Raw genomic sequence first — 19009 nt, forward strand, 5'->3', positions numbered from 1 at the left:
ACAGTTTAAGTCAGGCTTGTATCTTGAATGCTAACTCAAACCTGTCAAAAAAAATAAATGCATCATTCTCCTGCTCAAAAGGTCTTCATTTTAACCTAAATGTAAAGAGATTTAATCCAGAATTTCATCTTGAATGGCTCCTACTTTAAAGTTTTGTTAAACCCACAAATCTGGACTAGCGATTTCTCAACTGGAGGATTCTACAAAGGGATTTAAACCCAAGCCTTGCACATGAAAGCCCAAGAGTTCATTCATCTCTTTGAAATTCTAACTTCAAAGCTCAAAGATTTAGTGAAGTGGGAAATGTTTCACTCAAGCAGTATGAAAGGCAAGGAGAATTTTGTGCTGGTATGGAAAGTACAATAATCAGAAGCAAGCACAGTGATGAATAAGACACTGGGAATGCAGTTTTTCTACACATACCTTCCAGAATGGATCCTCATTTGCTAGCATATGAAAGAGGGGCAGAGAACAGATTAGTGGGAAATACACTGCTGCAGTGAATGCTAGTTCTCAGCTATGGGAGGAATTTCAGTCAAGCTGTGACACAGGAGATTACAGCCTTGCCAGAATGAAGGCAGGCAGGAAAGAATGCACCAGCACTCAATGCAACTGGCAGTTGAGATTTTAAAGTTTACATGGGAGGAATCTCATGTCCAAAGGTCTGATGCTAAAATGTCAGAGCACGAGAAGCACACTCTGTTTCCAATGTTCACACATTTTCCTGCAGAGCTCCTCTCCACATGACAGTAGTCTGAAAGCCTTTCTTAAGGACTTGAGCCTGCTGGGTGATGAACAGCCTGGCCATGAACCATCAAGGCACTTGAGCAGGCGCTTAACTTGGGAGTATGAAATTGGTGCCACTGACTTACTGTTAAACACACATTTGAATGTCCAGCTGATTCACAGCCAAAATGGTCAGCTACTTGTAGGAGCGAGCTTCAGGTAATCATCAACTCTTTATCATCGAACTGCTCCCACCCAAAACGCCAAGATTTTCTGTCCTTTTGGTGAACCCAGTCTGCAGTGATTGCATTCGCAGCCTGATAAGAACAATAACCATCACAGCTCACTGGAAAGCAGGACAAGCTCTTTGCAAAAGTATTTGTGAAATTCATCACACTTTGGTCCAAAAATAAAAAGCCAGAAAATGTTAACAGCTTTATGGAAACCATGCTTCTAATTTTATGCTGCCAGTTTGCAAGAGGCTGGTGCACGCTTACTGTCTCAGTCCCAAACAGCTGATGGAAAAGCCTTTATTTGGATTAAAGTGGACACAACCACACTGACATCTCTGTCCATCTGTCCTTCTTTGACTGCCTCTCTGATCACAATGGGAGCATAGCTGTCCCAGTGACATCTTCCATATACAGACCGACCTGGGAGCTGCTTCCTGCTGTTAGGCATTTATTTTATACACTGATTCATGTAGACTTGTGAAGATGCAGACACATTCAGGCCTCACACCCAGGTAGAAAGAGGAACATAAGAATGAAGGAACAGCTTCACCTAAGACAGACCAAAGGCTATAAAGTCCAGGCTCTTTTGCTAACAGCATCCAGTGCTGCCACACATGCACAGGGTGCAAGAACAAGGCAAGCACAGAATAAATTTGTCTACTCCAGAAGTCTCTTTCTGGAGAGCAGCAGTTTAGGGGTGTCCCCCACCTGGAGTTTGCATCTTCTTTTTTCATATTTAACAGCCTTAGACAGATTTATTTTTTTCCCCTTCCATAAATTTGTCTACTTTTCCCAACAATTTAGCATCCTTCACCAATGACTTCCATAATGATCACAGATTTATGCAATCTGGAGATGTCACTTCCTATACCTAAATACACACGTAGAGATCCACCACAACATGACACCACGTTTACTCAGGGGATATAAATGTTATTCAGACAAACAGAGCCTTGATAATTGAAGAGCCTTTCTGCAAATGATACATGTCAGGGGATGTGACCTCATTTCAGGTAAAACATTTTCAGCTAAATGAATCCTGATTAATTGACACTTTGCTCAAAATTTACAAGAATTCTTCTCCCTTTCTGGCAGTGGCAGCTGTTTCTGGTACTTCATATGGATTTTTTCTTTCATTTCATTTCATGTTTTAGTTTGCTGATTTCTCTCTTCAGCCCACTCTTCTTAAAAAGCTTGAAACACACTTTAAAATATTTCCCCTTCTGCCTCCTAGCTGATGAAAAAAAAAAACAAACCAATGAGAAGTTTTCTAAAGGGCTGTTTTATAGGAGAAAGGGCAGTCAGCTCTGCACTGAAGGTAGACAGCTACATCACTGCAATGCCAAACTGTCCGGGATAGCATCTGTCTCCAGCATCTGGCTTTGGTTCAGAGCTCACAAAGCATCTAGCACAAGAGTGCCCTGGTGCACACAGCCCTACAAAGGTGCTGAGTTCTCCTCTAAAGGAGTCCAGCTTATAATTGTCAGAATATGCAGAATCCCAGCACAGGTTCATGCAGATACAAGACTGGAAGAGGAGTTAAGGTTTTGATAGAGTATTAGGAAAAATTTCTTTCCTGAAAGGGTGGTTGGGCATTGGAATGGGCTGCCCAGGCAGGTGGTGGAGTCATCATCCCTGAAGATGCTAAAAAACACATGTAGACATGGCACTTAGGGACATGGTTTAGTGGCCATGGTGATGTTAGGTTGATGGCTGCCTTAGATAATCTTGGAGGTCTTTTCCAACAAGAATGATTCTGTGATTCTCTTCTATGACTAACAATTAACGACAGAGAGTGCTGGTTTCCAAGTGGCTCAGGGAGAGCTGCAACAGCAGAGCTCTGTCACTTGCCTACTTCCTTGCAAGGAAAATGGGAAGCGTGGTGAAAATAAAGTCAGAGATACCTAAACCTAACTTGAATGAAATCCCCCAAGGGCCCAACAGCACGGCTTGCTAACACTGCCATTCTCCCCTGGGTTTTTCCCTCTGTGTTTACATGGGGAAAAGAAGTGCTATGATAAGACAAATAATAAATTATCATTTTAATGTTGAAGATAAAACTAAATCAGGAATAATGTTCTTTCCACCGGGGCTCACATAAGCATGGGCTCCTGCTAAGAGACAAGTCATCAGAGCTGTTTACTGTGTAATAACCTCTCTTGTTCTCTGAGACCCTATGTGTTAGAGGTGGATGGTAAGTAGGGCAATTGTCTGCATCAACCATGTGAAGTTTTGAAGGCAGAGAGAAGCACCACTGCATTTCAGATAGTGATCCTGTGGCACAGGAATCCAAGGCAGGACCAGAAAGGTGAATCCCCAGCACTAAACATGACACTTGATAAGGATATCAAGCAAACACTGAAAAACCTGTCACAACTTCATGTTCTAAATGGAATTGCTGCTGCAAATACCCTTAATACTGATCTAATATTTGGCTTAGAAAAACATCTTTCTTCCCTTACCTCTAATGCACTACAGTAGGTTCTAAATTACAAAGGCAGCTAGGGCAAGGACACAATCACATTTGGTTATTGATTTTCTCTCCTCTTCTGAAATGTAACTCAAGCTTCTTACTTTCTCTCTTAAAATCCTACATGGGCCTCGTCTTGAGAATGAAAACTCTGCTCAGTGTTCTTCCTGTTGCACCTTGCAACTCTTGGCCTTTTCTGTATATTGCATGTTTGTCTTCACATGAGCTAACCATCATCATCATCATCCCCAAATGGCTTCTCTGAGTTGCTCATTCTCAAGGCCTTTACTATGAAATTTTCAGCATCTCAACTTCTTATAAATACAAAATGGGAAGGCATCTTCAAGGCTATCAAATCTAGACTTATGGCTCCGGCTCTTGGAGTCAGACAAATTGTGTGGGTTTCAGACACTGTTGTTAAAGAAAAAGGTATGGCCAATTTCTGTCCCTTGAAGGTGGACAGCCATTTCCTAAAGCTGATGAAAAGAGGCAAACAAATGGCCCATAATAGCAATTAAAAAAAATTTTAAATCTTCATTTTTCAGTATATATCTTTTAAGCACTTGGGATTGGCAGTGTTGCCTTCTTCGGTCATAGAATCATAGAATCAGTAAGGCTGGAAAAGACCTCAAAGATCATCAAGTCCAACCTATCATCCAAGACCTCATGACTACAGTCGACTGATTGACTCTCTATGTTGGTGCTTACAACACTATGGATTGGATTTTCTCACTGATATCAGAGGCTTTGGATCTGTTTCTACACAGTTTTGACCTTTAGCCTTATCCTTCGATTGTTTGTGCAGGGAACCCGTCCACTTTCTCTGCACACTAAAAAGTAATGCCCTGTGGTACCCTAGCAGTAATGTATATGAAATCCTACCAATAAATATTTAGCATGTCATTAGAACAGCAGTATATTCATTTTAAAAAGTGCTTACCTCTTGTTGAAAGGAACAAGGGGTTATTCAAATAATTTGATGCAAGGCGTTTCCGCTACAAGGGAAAGAATCGAACCACAGTGTCACCGAAAAGTGCTCTGCTTGTCTCCTGCCATTTCATAGTACAAATCACCCTCCCTCACACATCACCAGCTCTCCAGATGCTAGTTCTGTGGCTTAGAATATTCATTGCCACTGTTTACCTCTCTAACAGTTCTTCACAGAGCGATTGGCTGTGCATTAGATTTTACTAACAAGAGAGAAATGCAGACTTTGACTTTTAATGATTAGGTTGCAGGATATGTTGCAGGAGTGGGTTAAGAGCAAGGCAGCAGTAACTGTGAGCCTAGCAGATAAACAACCTTCAGAAGAGGAAACCTGCAATAAATTGTTACTGTGAGGTAACATCTTTATTTGCCTATACAGACAAGGTGATGGACTTCCCACCTGCAGAAAAACATCATTACCCTCTGCAACACTTGCCTACAGTTCATAGGAACATATTTTCCTTGCAAGCAATGCCTTAGGGCCTAAGCAAAGTATTTCTGCTCCAGAAGCGCATGACCTCTGGGAGCTGTCAAGTGATTTCAGTCTCCTGAGGTCACCAAAGATTTCCAAACTTACAAATACAGATCATTGGAAACCTGACTGAGATGTTTAACTAATTTGATGCAGTGCATTGCCAACTTGTCAGATGGTAAAAGCTGTTGGTCAATAGCAAGCCAGGCTTCAGTAACAGCCTATATTGTTCCTCTGAGCCATCCAATACTTGTACAGCAGAACTGGAAACAGTACTATTATCCTCCATTAGATGCTGTTAGACTCTGCTTGCAGGAAAATCAGAGAGGTTTTGCTAACACATGATTTATTCTGTGGTGAGTATACTGTTCTCTTTCACACTGGTGCCTGCCAGTCTATCAATGAATTTTCAGTAGGTGTTTCTTCAAAAAATACACAGCCTAACACTTAACCTTTCCCTGAGAAAAGCAAAAAAGAGGAGAAAGAGAAAGATAAAGAGGAAGAGGAAGAGGAAGAGGAAGAGGAAGAGGAAGAGGAAGAGGAAGAGGAAGAGGAAGAGGAAGAGGAAGAGGAAGAGAGAAAGAGAACTAGAAAGAGAGAAGAGAAAGAGAGAGAGAAGGAGAAAGAGAAAGAAAAAGAGAAAGAGAAAGAGAGAGAAAGAAAGAATGAAAGGGAGAGAGAAAGAGAGAGAGAGAAAAAGAGAATGAGAGAGAGAAAGAATGAGAAAGAGAAAGAGAGAGAAAGAAAAAGAGAGAGAGAGAGAAAGAAAAAGAGAGAAAGAAAGAAAAAGAAAGGGAGAGAAAGAAAGAGAAAAAGAGAGAGAAAGAGAAAGAGACAAAAAGAGAAAGAAAAAGAAAAAGAGAAAAAGAGAAAGTAAAAGAGAACGAGAGAAAGAGAGTGAAAGAGAAAGAGAAAGAGAATGAGAGAGAGAGAAAGAAAGAGAATGAGAGAAAGAGAAAACAAAGAAGAAAAAAGGAAAAGGAAAAGGAAAAGGAAAAGGGAAAAGGGGAAAAGGAAAAGCTACTGGTTTCTTTCCCTTCCCTCTTTTCCTTTTCTCTTTTCCTTTTCTTTCTTTCTTTTATTTTTTTAATAAAGAAATTAACTTTTCAAAGAAAGAGCACAACATCAAGTGAAAATATAAGACCATGATAATGAAAGTTAACATCACCACTACAGATGCTGAGCTCCTGCCGTTTTGAGGGGTGTTGGCGAATAAAGTCTAATTTATATGCAATTTCAATTTAAACAACTATGAATTAAAGATCATTCAGTAGACTATCCATAAATTAAACAGCAGCAAAATGCCTGAAATGCCACAAAATACCTCAACCTCAACTCACTGATGAGCAGATCAATCTGAGCAGCTAATTGATCAGAGAAAAAACATCTGCCTCCATTATACTGGAACAGCATTCCCCACGGTCAGTACTTAATGACAACTCCTAATGAGGACACAGCTGATCAGACACAGGACTCTTTCACAGACATTTCTTTCTCCATTCCATCTTTCACTTCAGGATATGCTGTTGAGAATAGATGTAATGAGAAGTACGAACTAGGGCTGCAGCAGACCTCCTCCATCACCTTCTTCACTCCTGCTCCAAGATAACTTTGAGTTTCTCACACACATCTACCAGACTACAGCTCCAAAGGTCTGACACAGGATAGAAAAGGTCTAAGAGAAGACATTACAGATTTAATGCTAGCAAGACTAAAGTTCCTATTGTGTTAAATACTGGACATATGGACATCAGTATTTGCTCTGAAGAGGTGGCCTGAGCAAAGATGAGGAATTCTGAATAATGCAAACGCTCACAGCTGCTCTAAAGCATAAAAATCTCCAATACTTAAAACAAACAAACAAACAAAACCCCCAAACAATTAATCCTCTAAGCAGCTTGCCTGCAGTGGTGTGTTTCTTCTTAGCCTTATCTGTCTGCTGTCTGCCATCAAACACAGAAATCTGAAGGGCTGGCCTACCAAAAGTTCTCCATCACTTGTTCCTAAGCAAAGAAAAATCGCTTTCTATGGCTTAAAGAACTCAGAGCACACAGAAACCTTGCTTAAGGGAAGAGCTGGCTGAGTATCAGCTTCATTCCTATAGGAAGTTCAAACAGTAAGCCCAAACTGTGGTGAAATTTTAAAGGTGGGGATATAATAAGCTGAAAAATATGCTTTTATCTCCGTTCAGAAACAGACAAACAATTCAGAAGAAGTTACTTAAATGCTGCTTTTACACCACTTAAGCAATCCAATGCTACGACTGAATGCAATAGCCTAAGTGTAAAAGACCACAGAGATTATTCAAAGCATTCTGGTTTTAATTGTGCATGATTATATTTATTATGCAGGCTTCCACACCACCTGTAGAGCACACTGATTTCTTAAACCAACACATCTCTCTCATGGATGTCAGCAACAAAACCCCCCAAAGTTCTCCATTCATTATTTGGCATGTAGAAAAAGGAAAGTAGCAATACAAGTTTGAGCCTCTCCTGCTGAATTAACTGGGGCTGCCCAGCCTGGAGAAGAGAAGGCTCCAGCAAGGCCTTATAGCCACATTTCAATATCTGAAGGGGACCTACAGGAAGGCTGGGGAAGGACTGTTCAGAAGGATTGTAGTGATAGGATGAGGGGCGATGGTTTTAAACTGGAGCATGTTGGACATAAGGAAGAAGTTCTTTACAATGACAGTGGGAAAATAGTGGAAAAGATTGCCCAGAGATGTGGTTGAGGCCCCATCCCTAGAGACATTCAAGATCAGACTTGATGTGGCCCTGAGCAGCCTGATCTACTTGGAGGTGTCCCTGCTCACTGCAGGGGGTTTGGACAAGATGACCTTTGAGTGTCCCTTCCAACCTGATGCAGTCTTTGAATCTGTAAACATAAAGCAGCATTTCTGTTTTTCAGTTCTGACCTAAAGGGACTGTCTGTGTGGGTGAAGGAGTAATTATGTCCCACATTAATTTAGTCCTTTTGGCTTTTACTAAAACTAATGAATTCCAGTTTGAAGCAAGTGATGTTTTGGGGTGAACACCTGTTGCTTAGTTACTGAGATGAGATTTTTCCTTTCCACATCAATGTCTTTACAAGTAAATGCATTCATACATATATATATATATATTTGTAATAAGAAGCACTTAAACCTTATACTCACACCAGTTAGAACTGTGTTTAAAAAAAGCAAATGATAAAGTACCTCTGTTTCCAGGAGTCCACTATAGGCTGGGTTTGCTGTGCTTCTTCTCTTTCTTTCCTGACGCTTGCTCTGGATTTCTGTAACCATGGAAAGAAACATTAATTGTACATTCCTCATTCATCAGGGAAAAAATTAAGTAACTTGCTAAGCAAGATGCTGTTACCCTCAACCCCTTGGGCTTTGTGTTCAGCTTGAGTTTCTAAAGTATCATTGGCTTCCATCACAGTGATCTTGTCTGCAGTTCAGGGGTTGACACTAATAAGCATTTCCTTCTAAGATTCAGAACACAGGGTTTTGGTGGTTTCTTTCCTTCCTCCAAGGCGGGCTTCTGCTTCCCTACAAGATTTTTGTTATGATCCCTTCAGATACGTATTCAGCAAGTACCAACAAAGAGCTTTCAAAGTACTATCAATGTCTGCTTTTAACAAAAATGGAGCCTTTAAATCACAGAATGGTCAGGGTTGGAAGGGACCAAGGGATCAAGGATCATCCGGTTCCAACCCCCTTGCCATGTGCAGGACACTTTCCACTAGATCACATTACTCAGAGCCACATCCAGCCTGGCCTTAAAAACATCCAGGGATGGGGCTTCCAGCACCTCCTTGGGCAATCTGTTCCTTGCAGTTTATATTGGAGGAAAGCAAACAGATCCTTTCAAATGTAATTTCCATTACTTTTTATCTGTGGAGGTTAGAAAAAACATAGCTTGAATGGCATGGCTAGATTCAGAAGCTAGGGCTTCATCACTTATCCATCCAAAAATATGCACCATCACAATTTCAAGCACGCAAACTAAATGTGGTTATGTGCACGTATTTGTGTCACTGGGAGCAGCAGGGCAAAGACAAGCACACTGAATTGCAGTCCTGTTCAGAAAAAGGGTGAAACAGAAGAGAGCTCCCTTCAGCTAAATGGTAGCACCTATTCAAGACAGTACTTGCTGAGGGCATTAGCCATATACATATTTCTGTAAAGGCAAAGTTGAGACTTAGTAATCTACATGCCCATGTGATGGTGATACCTCCATTCTGCCTAAGCAAACCCCTCAGAATGAATGGAACTGGCACAGGCACTAGCTCCAGCCCAGAGCACCAGGAGCATACCCAAGAGAAACTCAGGACACTGTCACATTCTGCATCTTTCATCAATGTCTGAGATAGAGGTCTATCTGAGAATATCCTCAGCACCAGAACACTGTGCTCAGGATATTGAGCACTACCTTCCACTTGCAAACCAACAGTAAGACACAGTCCAGCTTTCAGGATGTTTGTGACACATGGGAACTGGATTTCCAACACACAGCACAGGTTTCCAGGCACCCTTTCCAAATGTGGATCGCTCCCCCACAGTGTAAAAAGGGGCCATGTGCCACTTTAAGAATTGCTATAGTAAATGGCATTAGTATTGTCAGTAAGGGCTGGGACACAGTGTCCTCAGAGATGAGGCTAATGCTTTGCAGGGATGGCCTGAGTTGCAAGATAGTAGTTTGAACCTTTTCATTCACAAAGACTATTGGCCAAGCCACCACGCTTGGAGTTGTGGCTGTATCAGCAGGAACTGGATCGACAAGAGAAACGAGGAAGAGCGACTACTCACACATTCTGGCTGGCACAAGAATGTCACCTCTCATGCTCAGGGGGTGTCTTCTCTAGGGCAAGTCAAAGCATACAGGCAAAGCTGTATCCCAGGTCTGACATGATCTATGGATATTCTGCCACGTGACTCAAGGAGCTATAGAGAATCTCACTGCCAAGAAATCTGATCTGAGGCTGTGCTGAGATGAGCGATCAACGTCACGGCTGCAACCACTGCCAACATCTTGCTAACATTCTTGGTGCTACACTGCCTCCAGACTGGAGGGTATTCTGTGGGTAACAATTCTGTCTCACTGTGAAAGTATTCCCTATGAAATGTTTGTCTGGGTATGCTGGAATCGCCATCCCAAAGCTTCCAGACCCTTTGCCATCCCTGTCCTCTAAAGCACAGGGCAAGTGTTACATACTGATCTAGCAGCCTGCCACAGATGCACCAGGAAAGAGACGGTTGTTCTTTATATCAGCATCAGTTTGCGTAAGGGGAATGCTCTCAAGACCAAAACGTGACAGAGATATCCCAACAGAGGAACCATGAATCTCAGCACCCCTGTGGCAGTGCAGGAGAAAAGATGGAGTTAGGGCAGCCCAGTCTGAGTCTTTCAGAAGTGATCACAGTGATACAGGATTGTGACTTTTCACTGGCCCAGAAAAAGAAATGGAGAATTTGATACAGCAGACCTTTCTGTGTCTTTAACTGGGTTGAGTGTCTTCACAAGAGGATTGTGATGGATCTGTAGCTCTCTGCCCTTTTGGGTCCCAGGTTTAAAAGAGAATTTCTTCAGTACATGCTCTCACCAAGGCAACAGAAATATTTGATGGAGTCTGAATTACACATGAGGTAGATACCTGGAATGCAGCTTTGGAAGAGGCATCACTATGGTACAGAGATAAAAGCTGGCTGAGGGGAAAAGTAATAGCAGTGGGAATAGATGGAAATAAAGAGATAGAGGCAGAGTAATGAACTGAAATGGATCTAGAGCTACTCTACCCTATGCAGCCATCAGGGAGGCAGAGCACAATGTCAGCACTTTATTTATGGAAACTGTGAGCAAAAAATACCCATGCTTGTGGGATAAGCAGTGCATACCTCTAAGACTTGATCTGTCAATAATCACATCAAGATAGTACACCAGCATGTGCTTTTGTTCTGCCTTTCATTACTTGGTATTTCTGCTAAAAAGAATTGTCTACATGTCAAAACAGGGCTTAATAAAGTAGAGTAAATTATTTGTTTTAACTGATTAAAATATTCCAGCAACCTAGATGGAAATATTTCAGGGGTTTTACTTTGCTACACTCAAGATAAAGGGTGAGATTTTAGAATGGCATGAAGTAAAGAATCCTTTCAGGTTGTGCTTTCTATCTACTACTTTATTTTATTTACACAATGGTGATGTTAAAAGAGATTCTAATAGCCTAGAAAAAGATATTGAACATGTTACAGACCATGCACTGCATCTCAGAATTTAAGCATTCTATTCCTTAGTTAATTAATTCAAAGAATATAACTCAAAGAGGAGGAAAAAACCTCTATGCTGTAATACATTTGACAGAATTGAATAAATTAGCATTAGGGTGGTGGAAGAGCTTCAATGAGCCGCTACCCTCATCAATAAGTACTCTGGACGGGCAGAGCATGAGGCCTGCAATGACAATTTTTCTTCAGGGAAAGCCATGCCTTGCACAGTGTCAGTCAGTGGAAGTGGTGGCTGTGTTCATTTACTGGTAAAAGGTCTGTGGCAAGTTTAGGCTGATGCCTAGGAAATTTTCCACAGACTGAGTAGAAAGTGGTAGAATGGAAATAAATTACCGCTGGGTGTAAAAGGGAAAGTGATGATAAAGTCTAAACAATCCCACTGCTCTGATAACTAGCATAAAGTTAGTTATACAACTAACTCTTTCTTGGTTGTGGTTAATTACTAACAAGGTACTCTCTGCTCTTCTCTCTCTCTTTTCCCTTGTACAGGGGTTGGGGAGAAGGGAGTCAAGAGGGGGAAGCTGTTGGCAACCCTCTGGTTTTGTCCAGGGGGGGTTCACACACACACACACAGAGTATCACAAAGGTTGGAAGAGACCTCAATGATCATCAAGTCATGTTGTTTATAAATTGTAAATATATGTAAAGATTGTGCATTTTGTACATATTCATTGCATTTAATACTTCCAGCTGTCAGTCTGCTTGTGAATGTAGCTTCATGTGCTTTCCAACTGAGCTGGTCTGGCAATTTTATTTTGGGGGTTATTTCAACCCATCACAAGGTCTCATACTGGTAAAAGATGCCTCACAGGCTCTGCAGAATAGAGCTCTTTTCCCAGTAAGGGGAAAGATAGTCCTTTGGACGTTAAGTGGAAAGGCTGCTAGGCTACTAGGGAAATACATACAGAAGCAGATCATAGCCCTTTACCACAAAATTAAGTAATAAAATGAAGAAAAGCAGTAATGCTGTGAATTAATGATACTGAGTGAATAAGCTTTTAATGACCCAATCTTAATACAGTTTAATTCCAAAGAAATGTGGAACAGAGGCACCAAACTAAACCGAACTGTGTAATGACCACTGCTCCCTGATAAATAGCAATGGCTGATAACCATAAATATGACATAGCACTAAAATAATAAACTTCAGCATCTGAAAGCTATCAGGGTAGTTTTTGACAGTTGTAATCACCGAGATGCATGAAGAAATACCCTTTCCATAGTCAATAGCTGTTGGAGGGAGCCATTTATTTAAAGCTAGTAGGAATACAGAAAGTGAATGTGTCTGGAAGGATTGATTCTGCAGGATGAGTATTGTAGCAGTTAGGTTCAAAATGTGCCTCTCTGCACTTACTGTAGAACAAACAGAGCAGAGCAGTGCTTAGCATTTTGAACACAAGCATTGAATCCACACAGTTTATTAGTGCCAATAAAATGTTAAAGAATTATTCAAAAGTAGGCACCCCCCCTGCTGTAAGTACAATTGGTATTTCAGCATCATTTCAAACATTGTCCTCTTTTCCTTTGACAAAGAAAACAAGATCCATTCATCATCCTCACTTTTTGGATTATAAATCTTCTCCCCAAATTGCTGTAGCCTTTTAATTTCCCTTTCAATCCATTACCATTAAGGGATTACAAAGGCCAATGGCTTAAAGTTTCTTTCAAATTCTCAGCCACTAGGACATTAAATTATTCTCCAAAACACAGATTTAAAGAGTTTATGTCCAATATTGGGTCTGAACTCGCATTTGGAAGCCTTGGAAGACACGCTAGCAGCTCTCACACAAAGCCATGATCAGACTGGAAGTTTTGTGGGGGTTTGGACCAGTGCAGGGAAATAGAGGGAAGTAAGTCACTGTGAAAGGTAGTCCTCTATCCTGCTTAAAATCTTATCCAACCAATGCCAGATATTCACAACTATTTTACACACTATTCTGTGGAACTCCAGAGATGACTAACTCAAAAAGTCCATCTCACATGGGGAAAGAGGAGAAGACATGCTTGCTACAGAAGATCCCAGTAAGTACCTTTGAATCTCGCTGATTCTTCAACCAGATCAGCACTGGTGAGAGCATCTGCAGGCTTTTTGTTTCAATATCATCCTCCAGCCCTTAAAGGACCAGGATGACTGGGTGAGCCCAAATGTCAGCTTATGCCAAGCCTGCTGGTGCTGGCTGCAGAACCAGTTCTCATGCCTGTTGAGCGGTGCAGTGGGATGGGAGGCAAAGCAAACTAAGGTCACACAGGCTGAAAAGCACAGTTGTGCATAAATAACATTTCACCTGATTTTTCATTGCCCTGCAGAGGACAGAATCACCAATTACTCTTGGCTGCAGAGCCAAGAGAAAATATTTCACTAAAAAACCAAACCAAACCCAAACAAAAATCCACAAAAGAACTGTAAAGCAACATAGGCCATCTTACCTTCCAAATGTTCTGTTGTAACCAGTCCTAATGCTACCATGAAGGCAATTTTCTATGGGAAAAATAAGCAGGTGTTAGATTTTGTATTAAAATAATCATGGTAGAAGTAAGTAAATAAATAAATCTAGCACTGACAGAAGAAATCTGGTAAAAGTCTTTAGAAATGTGTCTTATTTGAATGCAGAGCAATCTGCAGAATTTGAATTGAAGAATGGCATGGCATGGCATGGCATGGCATGGCATGGAATGGAATGGAATGGAGTAGAGTAGAGTAGAATAGAATAGAGTAGAATAGAGTAGAATAGAATAGAATAGAATTAACCAGGTTGGAAAACACCATAGGAGAGACAGCCTGACTACAAAACCCAAGCAGCTAGGAAATAGAATAGAATAGAATAGAATAGAATAGAATAGAATAGAATAGAATAGAATAGAATAGAATAGACCAGACCAGACCAGACCAGACCAGACCAGACCAGACCAGACCAGACCAGGTTGGAAGAGACTTTTGAGATCATCAAGTCCAACCTATCATCCAACACCATCTAATCAACTAAACCATGGCACCAAGCAGCCTATCAAGTCTCCTCCTGAACACCTCCAGTGATGGTGACTCCACCACCTCCCCAGGCAGCCCATTCCAATGGGCAATCACTCTCTCTATGAAGAATTTCTTCCTAACATCCAGTCTAGACCTACCCTGGTGCAGCTTGAGACTGTGTCCTCTTGTTCTGGTGCTGATTGCCTGAGAGAAGAGACCAGCCCCCACCTGTCTACAACCTCCAAGCAAGCAAAACACACAATCCAAAGACCACAGGCCTAAATCTACACATAAAATGTGTCGATTTTGGCCACACTGAAATACAGTGTTTAAGCAGTAGAAGGTAAAAACATTCCATTGCAATCAAAGAAGTGTCAGGAGAACATTTCAACACTTTGAAGTCAAAATGTGTTTGACCTTCTTGTTTTGTGAAAAGCCTTTAAATTGCTAAGTTTTGTGAAAAGGAAAAAAAACCCCAAAACCAACAACAACAACAAAAAAAAGCCCACAGAAAATTTTCACTGCAGTTCAGGCTAAAACCAACTAGTAAGTCACCAGAGTTACCATTTCCTTTGCAGTTCTGACTTTCACACAGTGAAATGGGAAAGCAAGCACATCCTCATTTTGTAAATGAGGAGTTAGGTGGGTTCTTCAAAACCTGAGGGTCAGGATGGATACCTACAGCCCTTTCATATAGGTGAAAATATTTCTATCAAACAGGTGAAATAATAGCATCATAAGACAGGAATTTCTTCTTTCCACAGTATGTAATTCTAGTATGCAATTCTCCCTGCACATCAAAAACTGGTGATGTCAGATCTCATCACTGGCAATTTAGATATATTCATGGTATATTTCTGCCTTCCATAACTGTGGTAATGAGAAGCACATGTGTTCATTTGCATGTCAGACCTTGATTTCAATAACATTCACTCCTTATATGTCTAAAATATCATCTAAGACACAGTGGGGGCTCCATGCCTGAGGGGAAAGATGAATACTTGATCCAAGATCCACGGTGCAGATCTGAGAAGAAAATTAGTCCATTGAGTAGAATTACAAGCTTCACCCTCCCCCCACCAACGAGTAACTTTTTTGGCAGGGTATGACTCGGTGCTCTGAGCAGAAGTAGTAACAACATTTAGGTATAAAATCATCAGAAAGCTGGAATGGTTAACATGCAATCATATTTTCCCACTGGAGTGCAGGATGACTGTACTAACTGAAGACTAAACTGTAGGGAGAGCACACATTTTCCGGCATGTAAACTAAAATTGAATATTGGAATGCTTGCTAAACATTTTCCTCTCCTCATGGTAAAACTCTTTCAATAGCTATTTATGTGCAAGGTATGTGTATGAAGAGCCTGCATATACAGACATCACCTCACTGTTAAACGCAGGAAGGCTTAGTTTTTATAGATGTTTGAGAGATGGTTACCTTTAAAAAGTCACAGTAGAGGCTGATTATTTTTTTAAGCAGGATGCTATATTAACAGCATATTTGTTTTATAGGCTTTGCTATTTCACACTCATGTAGTCCATTGAATTCAACTCAAAATACCACTGTCTCTGCAATCTTTTTCTATAAAATACCACAGTCTATTACTTCTCTTCTGTTCAGGGAGCCACAGAACTGAGGCTTCAGTTTCTTGAGCTTTTCAATCCAGTCCTAACACTGGCATTTAGTTCACAATTACAATGCATTTCTCTTGTTCTTCTGAGGTGGGATTAAAAACACTCTTAGCTAAATAACCAGCATTTATTACTCTAATTTTTCTTTTAAATAAAAACCTGCTAGAATGTCCTGGAAAATGTTTCCAGAAATAGAAAATTCTACTAACAGGAGACTATTTTTTTAAAGCAACAAGTTCTGGGCAGAATTCTGCTTCTTTCTGTGCTGAACTCAGGTCCCTTTAAGAAAAAATACAAAACAAAAGAAAAACCCACCCCCAAACTCCCAGACACCTGCTTCCCAGAGAGGCAGCTGCCTTGTGCAGGTCCTTCATTTCTCTGCAGAGGTCATTCTGGTGAAAGAAGGTCCGTGACTTCACAGGCAGTTATTTGCCCTCATCCTCAGCAGAGCCCCGCTGGCAGCAGCAAGCAGGTGGTCCAGTCACAGTATCACATTATCACAGTATCACTAAGCTTGGAAGAGACCTCAAAGATCATCAAGTCCAACCTGTCACTCCCCAGACCCTCCTCAGCTCTGGAGGGACTAACCCATATTCCAGGAGAGGGCTCTGACCACTGGGCCTGGCATATCCTGGGTGGCCAAGACACGCTATTCTGCATCTGGGAAAACCACTCCCTAGTAAGGCATCCGGGCATCCTGGCTGCAAAACAGTGGACACATGGAGGTTTGCTGTAGCTTGATGATGTGTTTGGGAAAGCAGAAACCTTCAAATCTTTGGCTTATGCAAAAAGCTTAAGGGGGCTGTGCCGAGGATCAGCTCCATGGCTTCCCAGCAGAATGACTGAGCCAAGAACAAAAGACAGTAACTACCCTCTGTCTTTTCTGTTCATGCAGGTATACTCAGCAACTGAATGTGGGACCCCTGACTACTGTTAAGTCTCTTTATTCAATTCAATTTGTTAAATCCTAGTCTGTCATGAACTAACATTTATGCAGAGATGCACTGGAGTTCCTGCCTGAGTTTTGTGCTTTGAAGACAAATAGAGATGTGAAGTGCCTAGAGTGCTTGTTTCCTTTTCAAAAGTATCATGGTATCCTTGTTAGTCTTTGCCTTAAATTGAATCATCTGTTCAGAAGCCAGGAGTGTGCTTTTAGAAATGCACAGTATGTTGTGTATTTTTTTTTTCCCATGAAGCACACCAAAGATTTTTCCAAACCCATTTCATTTTGTAATTACATGTTCTATTTATGCCATTACATGTATTTACACTAATTACGCTGTTAGTTGTAATTACACTAATTGCATAAATACATTATAATCTACTAAAGTTTATTTTCAAAGAACAAAAGAAATTAACTCTAGACCTCCACATTTGCATCTGTGAAACAAATTCATGAAAAGAACTGTCATACTTAAGGGCATAGCTTCAGCACCCTATCCCCAAAACTGTGCTTGTCAAGACTTCTGTGGTAATTTTAAGCTGATGCCTAGGAAATTTTCCACAGATGGAGTAGAAAGTGGTAGAATGGAAATAAATTACCATTGACTGTAAAGGGAAAATAATGATAAGGTCTAAATAACCCCATTGGTCTGATAACTAACATGAAGTTAGTTGCATAAACTAACTCTTGCTCTTTTCGGCTTCTTCGCTCTAGCAGACTCCAGCTGGTTGGTTCTGCTGGCTTGCTGACCTTGGCTGTGTTTCCTTATTGTGGCTAAGTACCAATAAACTACTCTCCACTCCTCTCTCTTTTCCCTTGTACAGCGTGGGGGAAAGGAGTCAAGAGGGGGAAGCTGTTGGTAGCCCCCTGGTTTTGTCCAGGGGGTTTCTTGTGTTGTTTATAAATTGTAGATACATCTAAGCATTGTGTATTTGGTGCATGTTCATTGCATTTCATATTTCTAGATTTTAGTCTGCTTGTAAATATTGCCTCATTTGCTCCCAACTGAGCTGGTCTGGCAATTTTATTTTGGGGGGTAATTTCAACCCACTACAACCTCCTGTATACACAGTAAGAACAAAGTTCTTGGTTACAAAAAAGGGTAGTCAGGGCATTCTAGTTAGCAATTTAATGAAAAGCTCATTAAATTTATGAATGCTACACCAGAAAGTGGTGTGTCTAGTTCCAAGGTCTCTTCCTGCAGCTCTCTGGAAGACTTTTGCTCAATATTCTTTCTGTGAAGATAAGTTATTGCAAAGAAAAACTGATGCTTTTCTCTAGAGTTCAGGTTTTAAGCAGGCTCTGATAGCTTTTCTTCCCATAAGGCACTACACAAGAAATAACAAGAGGACTCTACAGTCCCATCATTCGGTGGCAATGAAGATTCGTATAAGGGTCACATTTTAAACTTGAGAGGTTTCCTAAATGTAGTTCTGGAGAGCTTCTGCATAGGTGGGGGCTGGTCTCTTCACCCAGGCAACCAGCACCAGAACAAGAGGACACAGTCTCAAGCTGTGCCAGGCAAGGTTTAGGCTGGAGGTTAGGAAGAAGTTGTTCATAGAAAGAGAGATTGGCCATTGGAATGTACTGCCTGGGGAAGTGGTGGATTCACCATCACTGGAGGTGTTTAGGAAGAGACTGGATGGGGTGCTTGGTGCCATGGTTGATTAGATGGTGTTGGATGATAGGTTGGATTCGATGATCTCAAAGGTCTTTTCCAACCCAGTTAATTTTGTTCTATTCTATTCTATTCTATTCTATCCTATCCTATCCTATCCTATCCTATCCTATCCTATCCTATCCTATCCTATCCTATCCTATCCTATTCTATAGCTGTGATATTCTAGGGCAAAGTCACCATTTATCCTTAACACTGTTTTAACTTTATGAACCTCTTAAAACAGTAGAACACCACCCACATGCCGCCAGTAATATTATAACCTTATATTGTAATCATTCTCTTAAACCTACAGCTTCAAGGATGATTTTGTGCCACACATTTATCACACTAGTAAGGTTAAGATTTCACATGAGCTGAGCATTTCCACAAGAGAAACAGATTCACAGAATCACAGAGTGAGTTTGTGTCACTTTTCAAGTTGCTTCAGAAGTACACACAATCTAATCTGAATCAACCCCCCACACGCCTGTTAAACAGAGCCTCTCCTTGTAGAGACATTTCTACAAGGAGTTCTGATTTGTATTTTTATGCTTACACTGCAAATAAAGTTCAGGAAAGAGATTTACTCTTGTATCGACAACGGTGATTGGAATCAATACAGCTGACCAATATGATCGAGTATTG

At 40.9% G+C, this 19009-nt stretch overlaps 1 protein-coding gene across 3 annotated transcripts in view; it reads right to left on the reverse strand.

The window, feature by feature from the left end:
• PHF21B (PHD finger protein 21B) overlaps positions 1-19009 on the reverse strand; it is a 199633-nt gene that overhangs the window by 6917 nt on the left and 173707 nt on the right. For all 3 annotated transcript variants that reach the window (XM_054173900.1, XM_054173899.1, XM_054173898.1), the window contains 4 exons: positions 13587-13638; positions 8088-8164; positions 4370-4424; positions 424-446 (listed from right to left, as the gene is read on the reverse strand). In XM_054173900.1, coding sequence (XP_054029875.1) covers positions 424-446; positions 4370-4424; positions 8088-8164; positions 13587-13638 — 207 coding nt within the window. The remainder of the gene's footprint in view (positions 1-423; positions 447-4369; positions 4425-8087; positions 8165-13586; positions 13639-19009) is intronic.

The sequence above is a fragment of the Dryobates pubescens genome, chromosome 27 (assembly GCF_014839835.1).
Source record: "Dryobates pubescens isolate bDryPub1 chromosome 27, bDryPub1.pri, whole genome shotgun sequence".
In the NCBI taxonomy this organism is placed as follows: Eukaryota; Metazoa; Chordata; class Aves; order Piciformes; family Picidae; genus Dryobates; species Dryobates pubescens.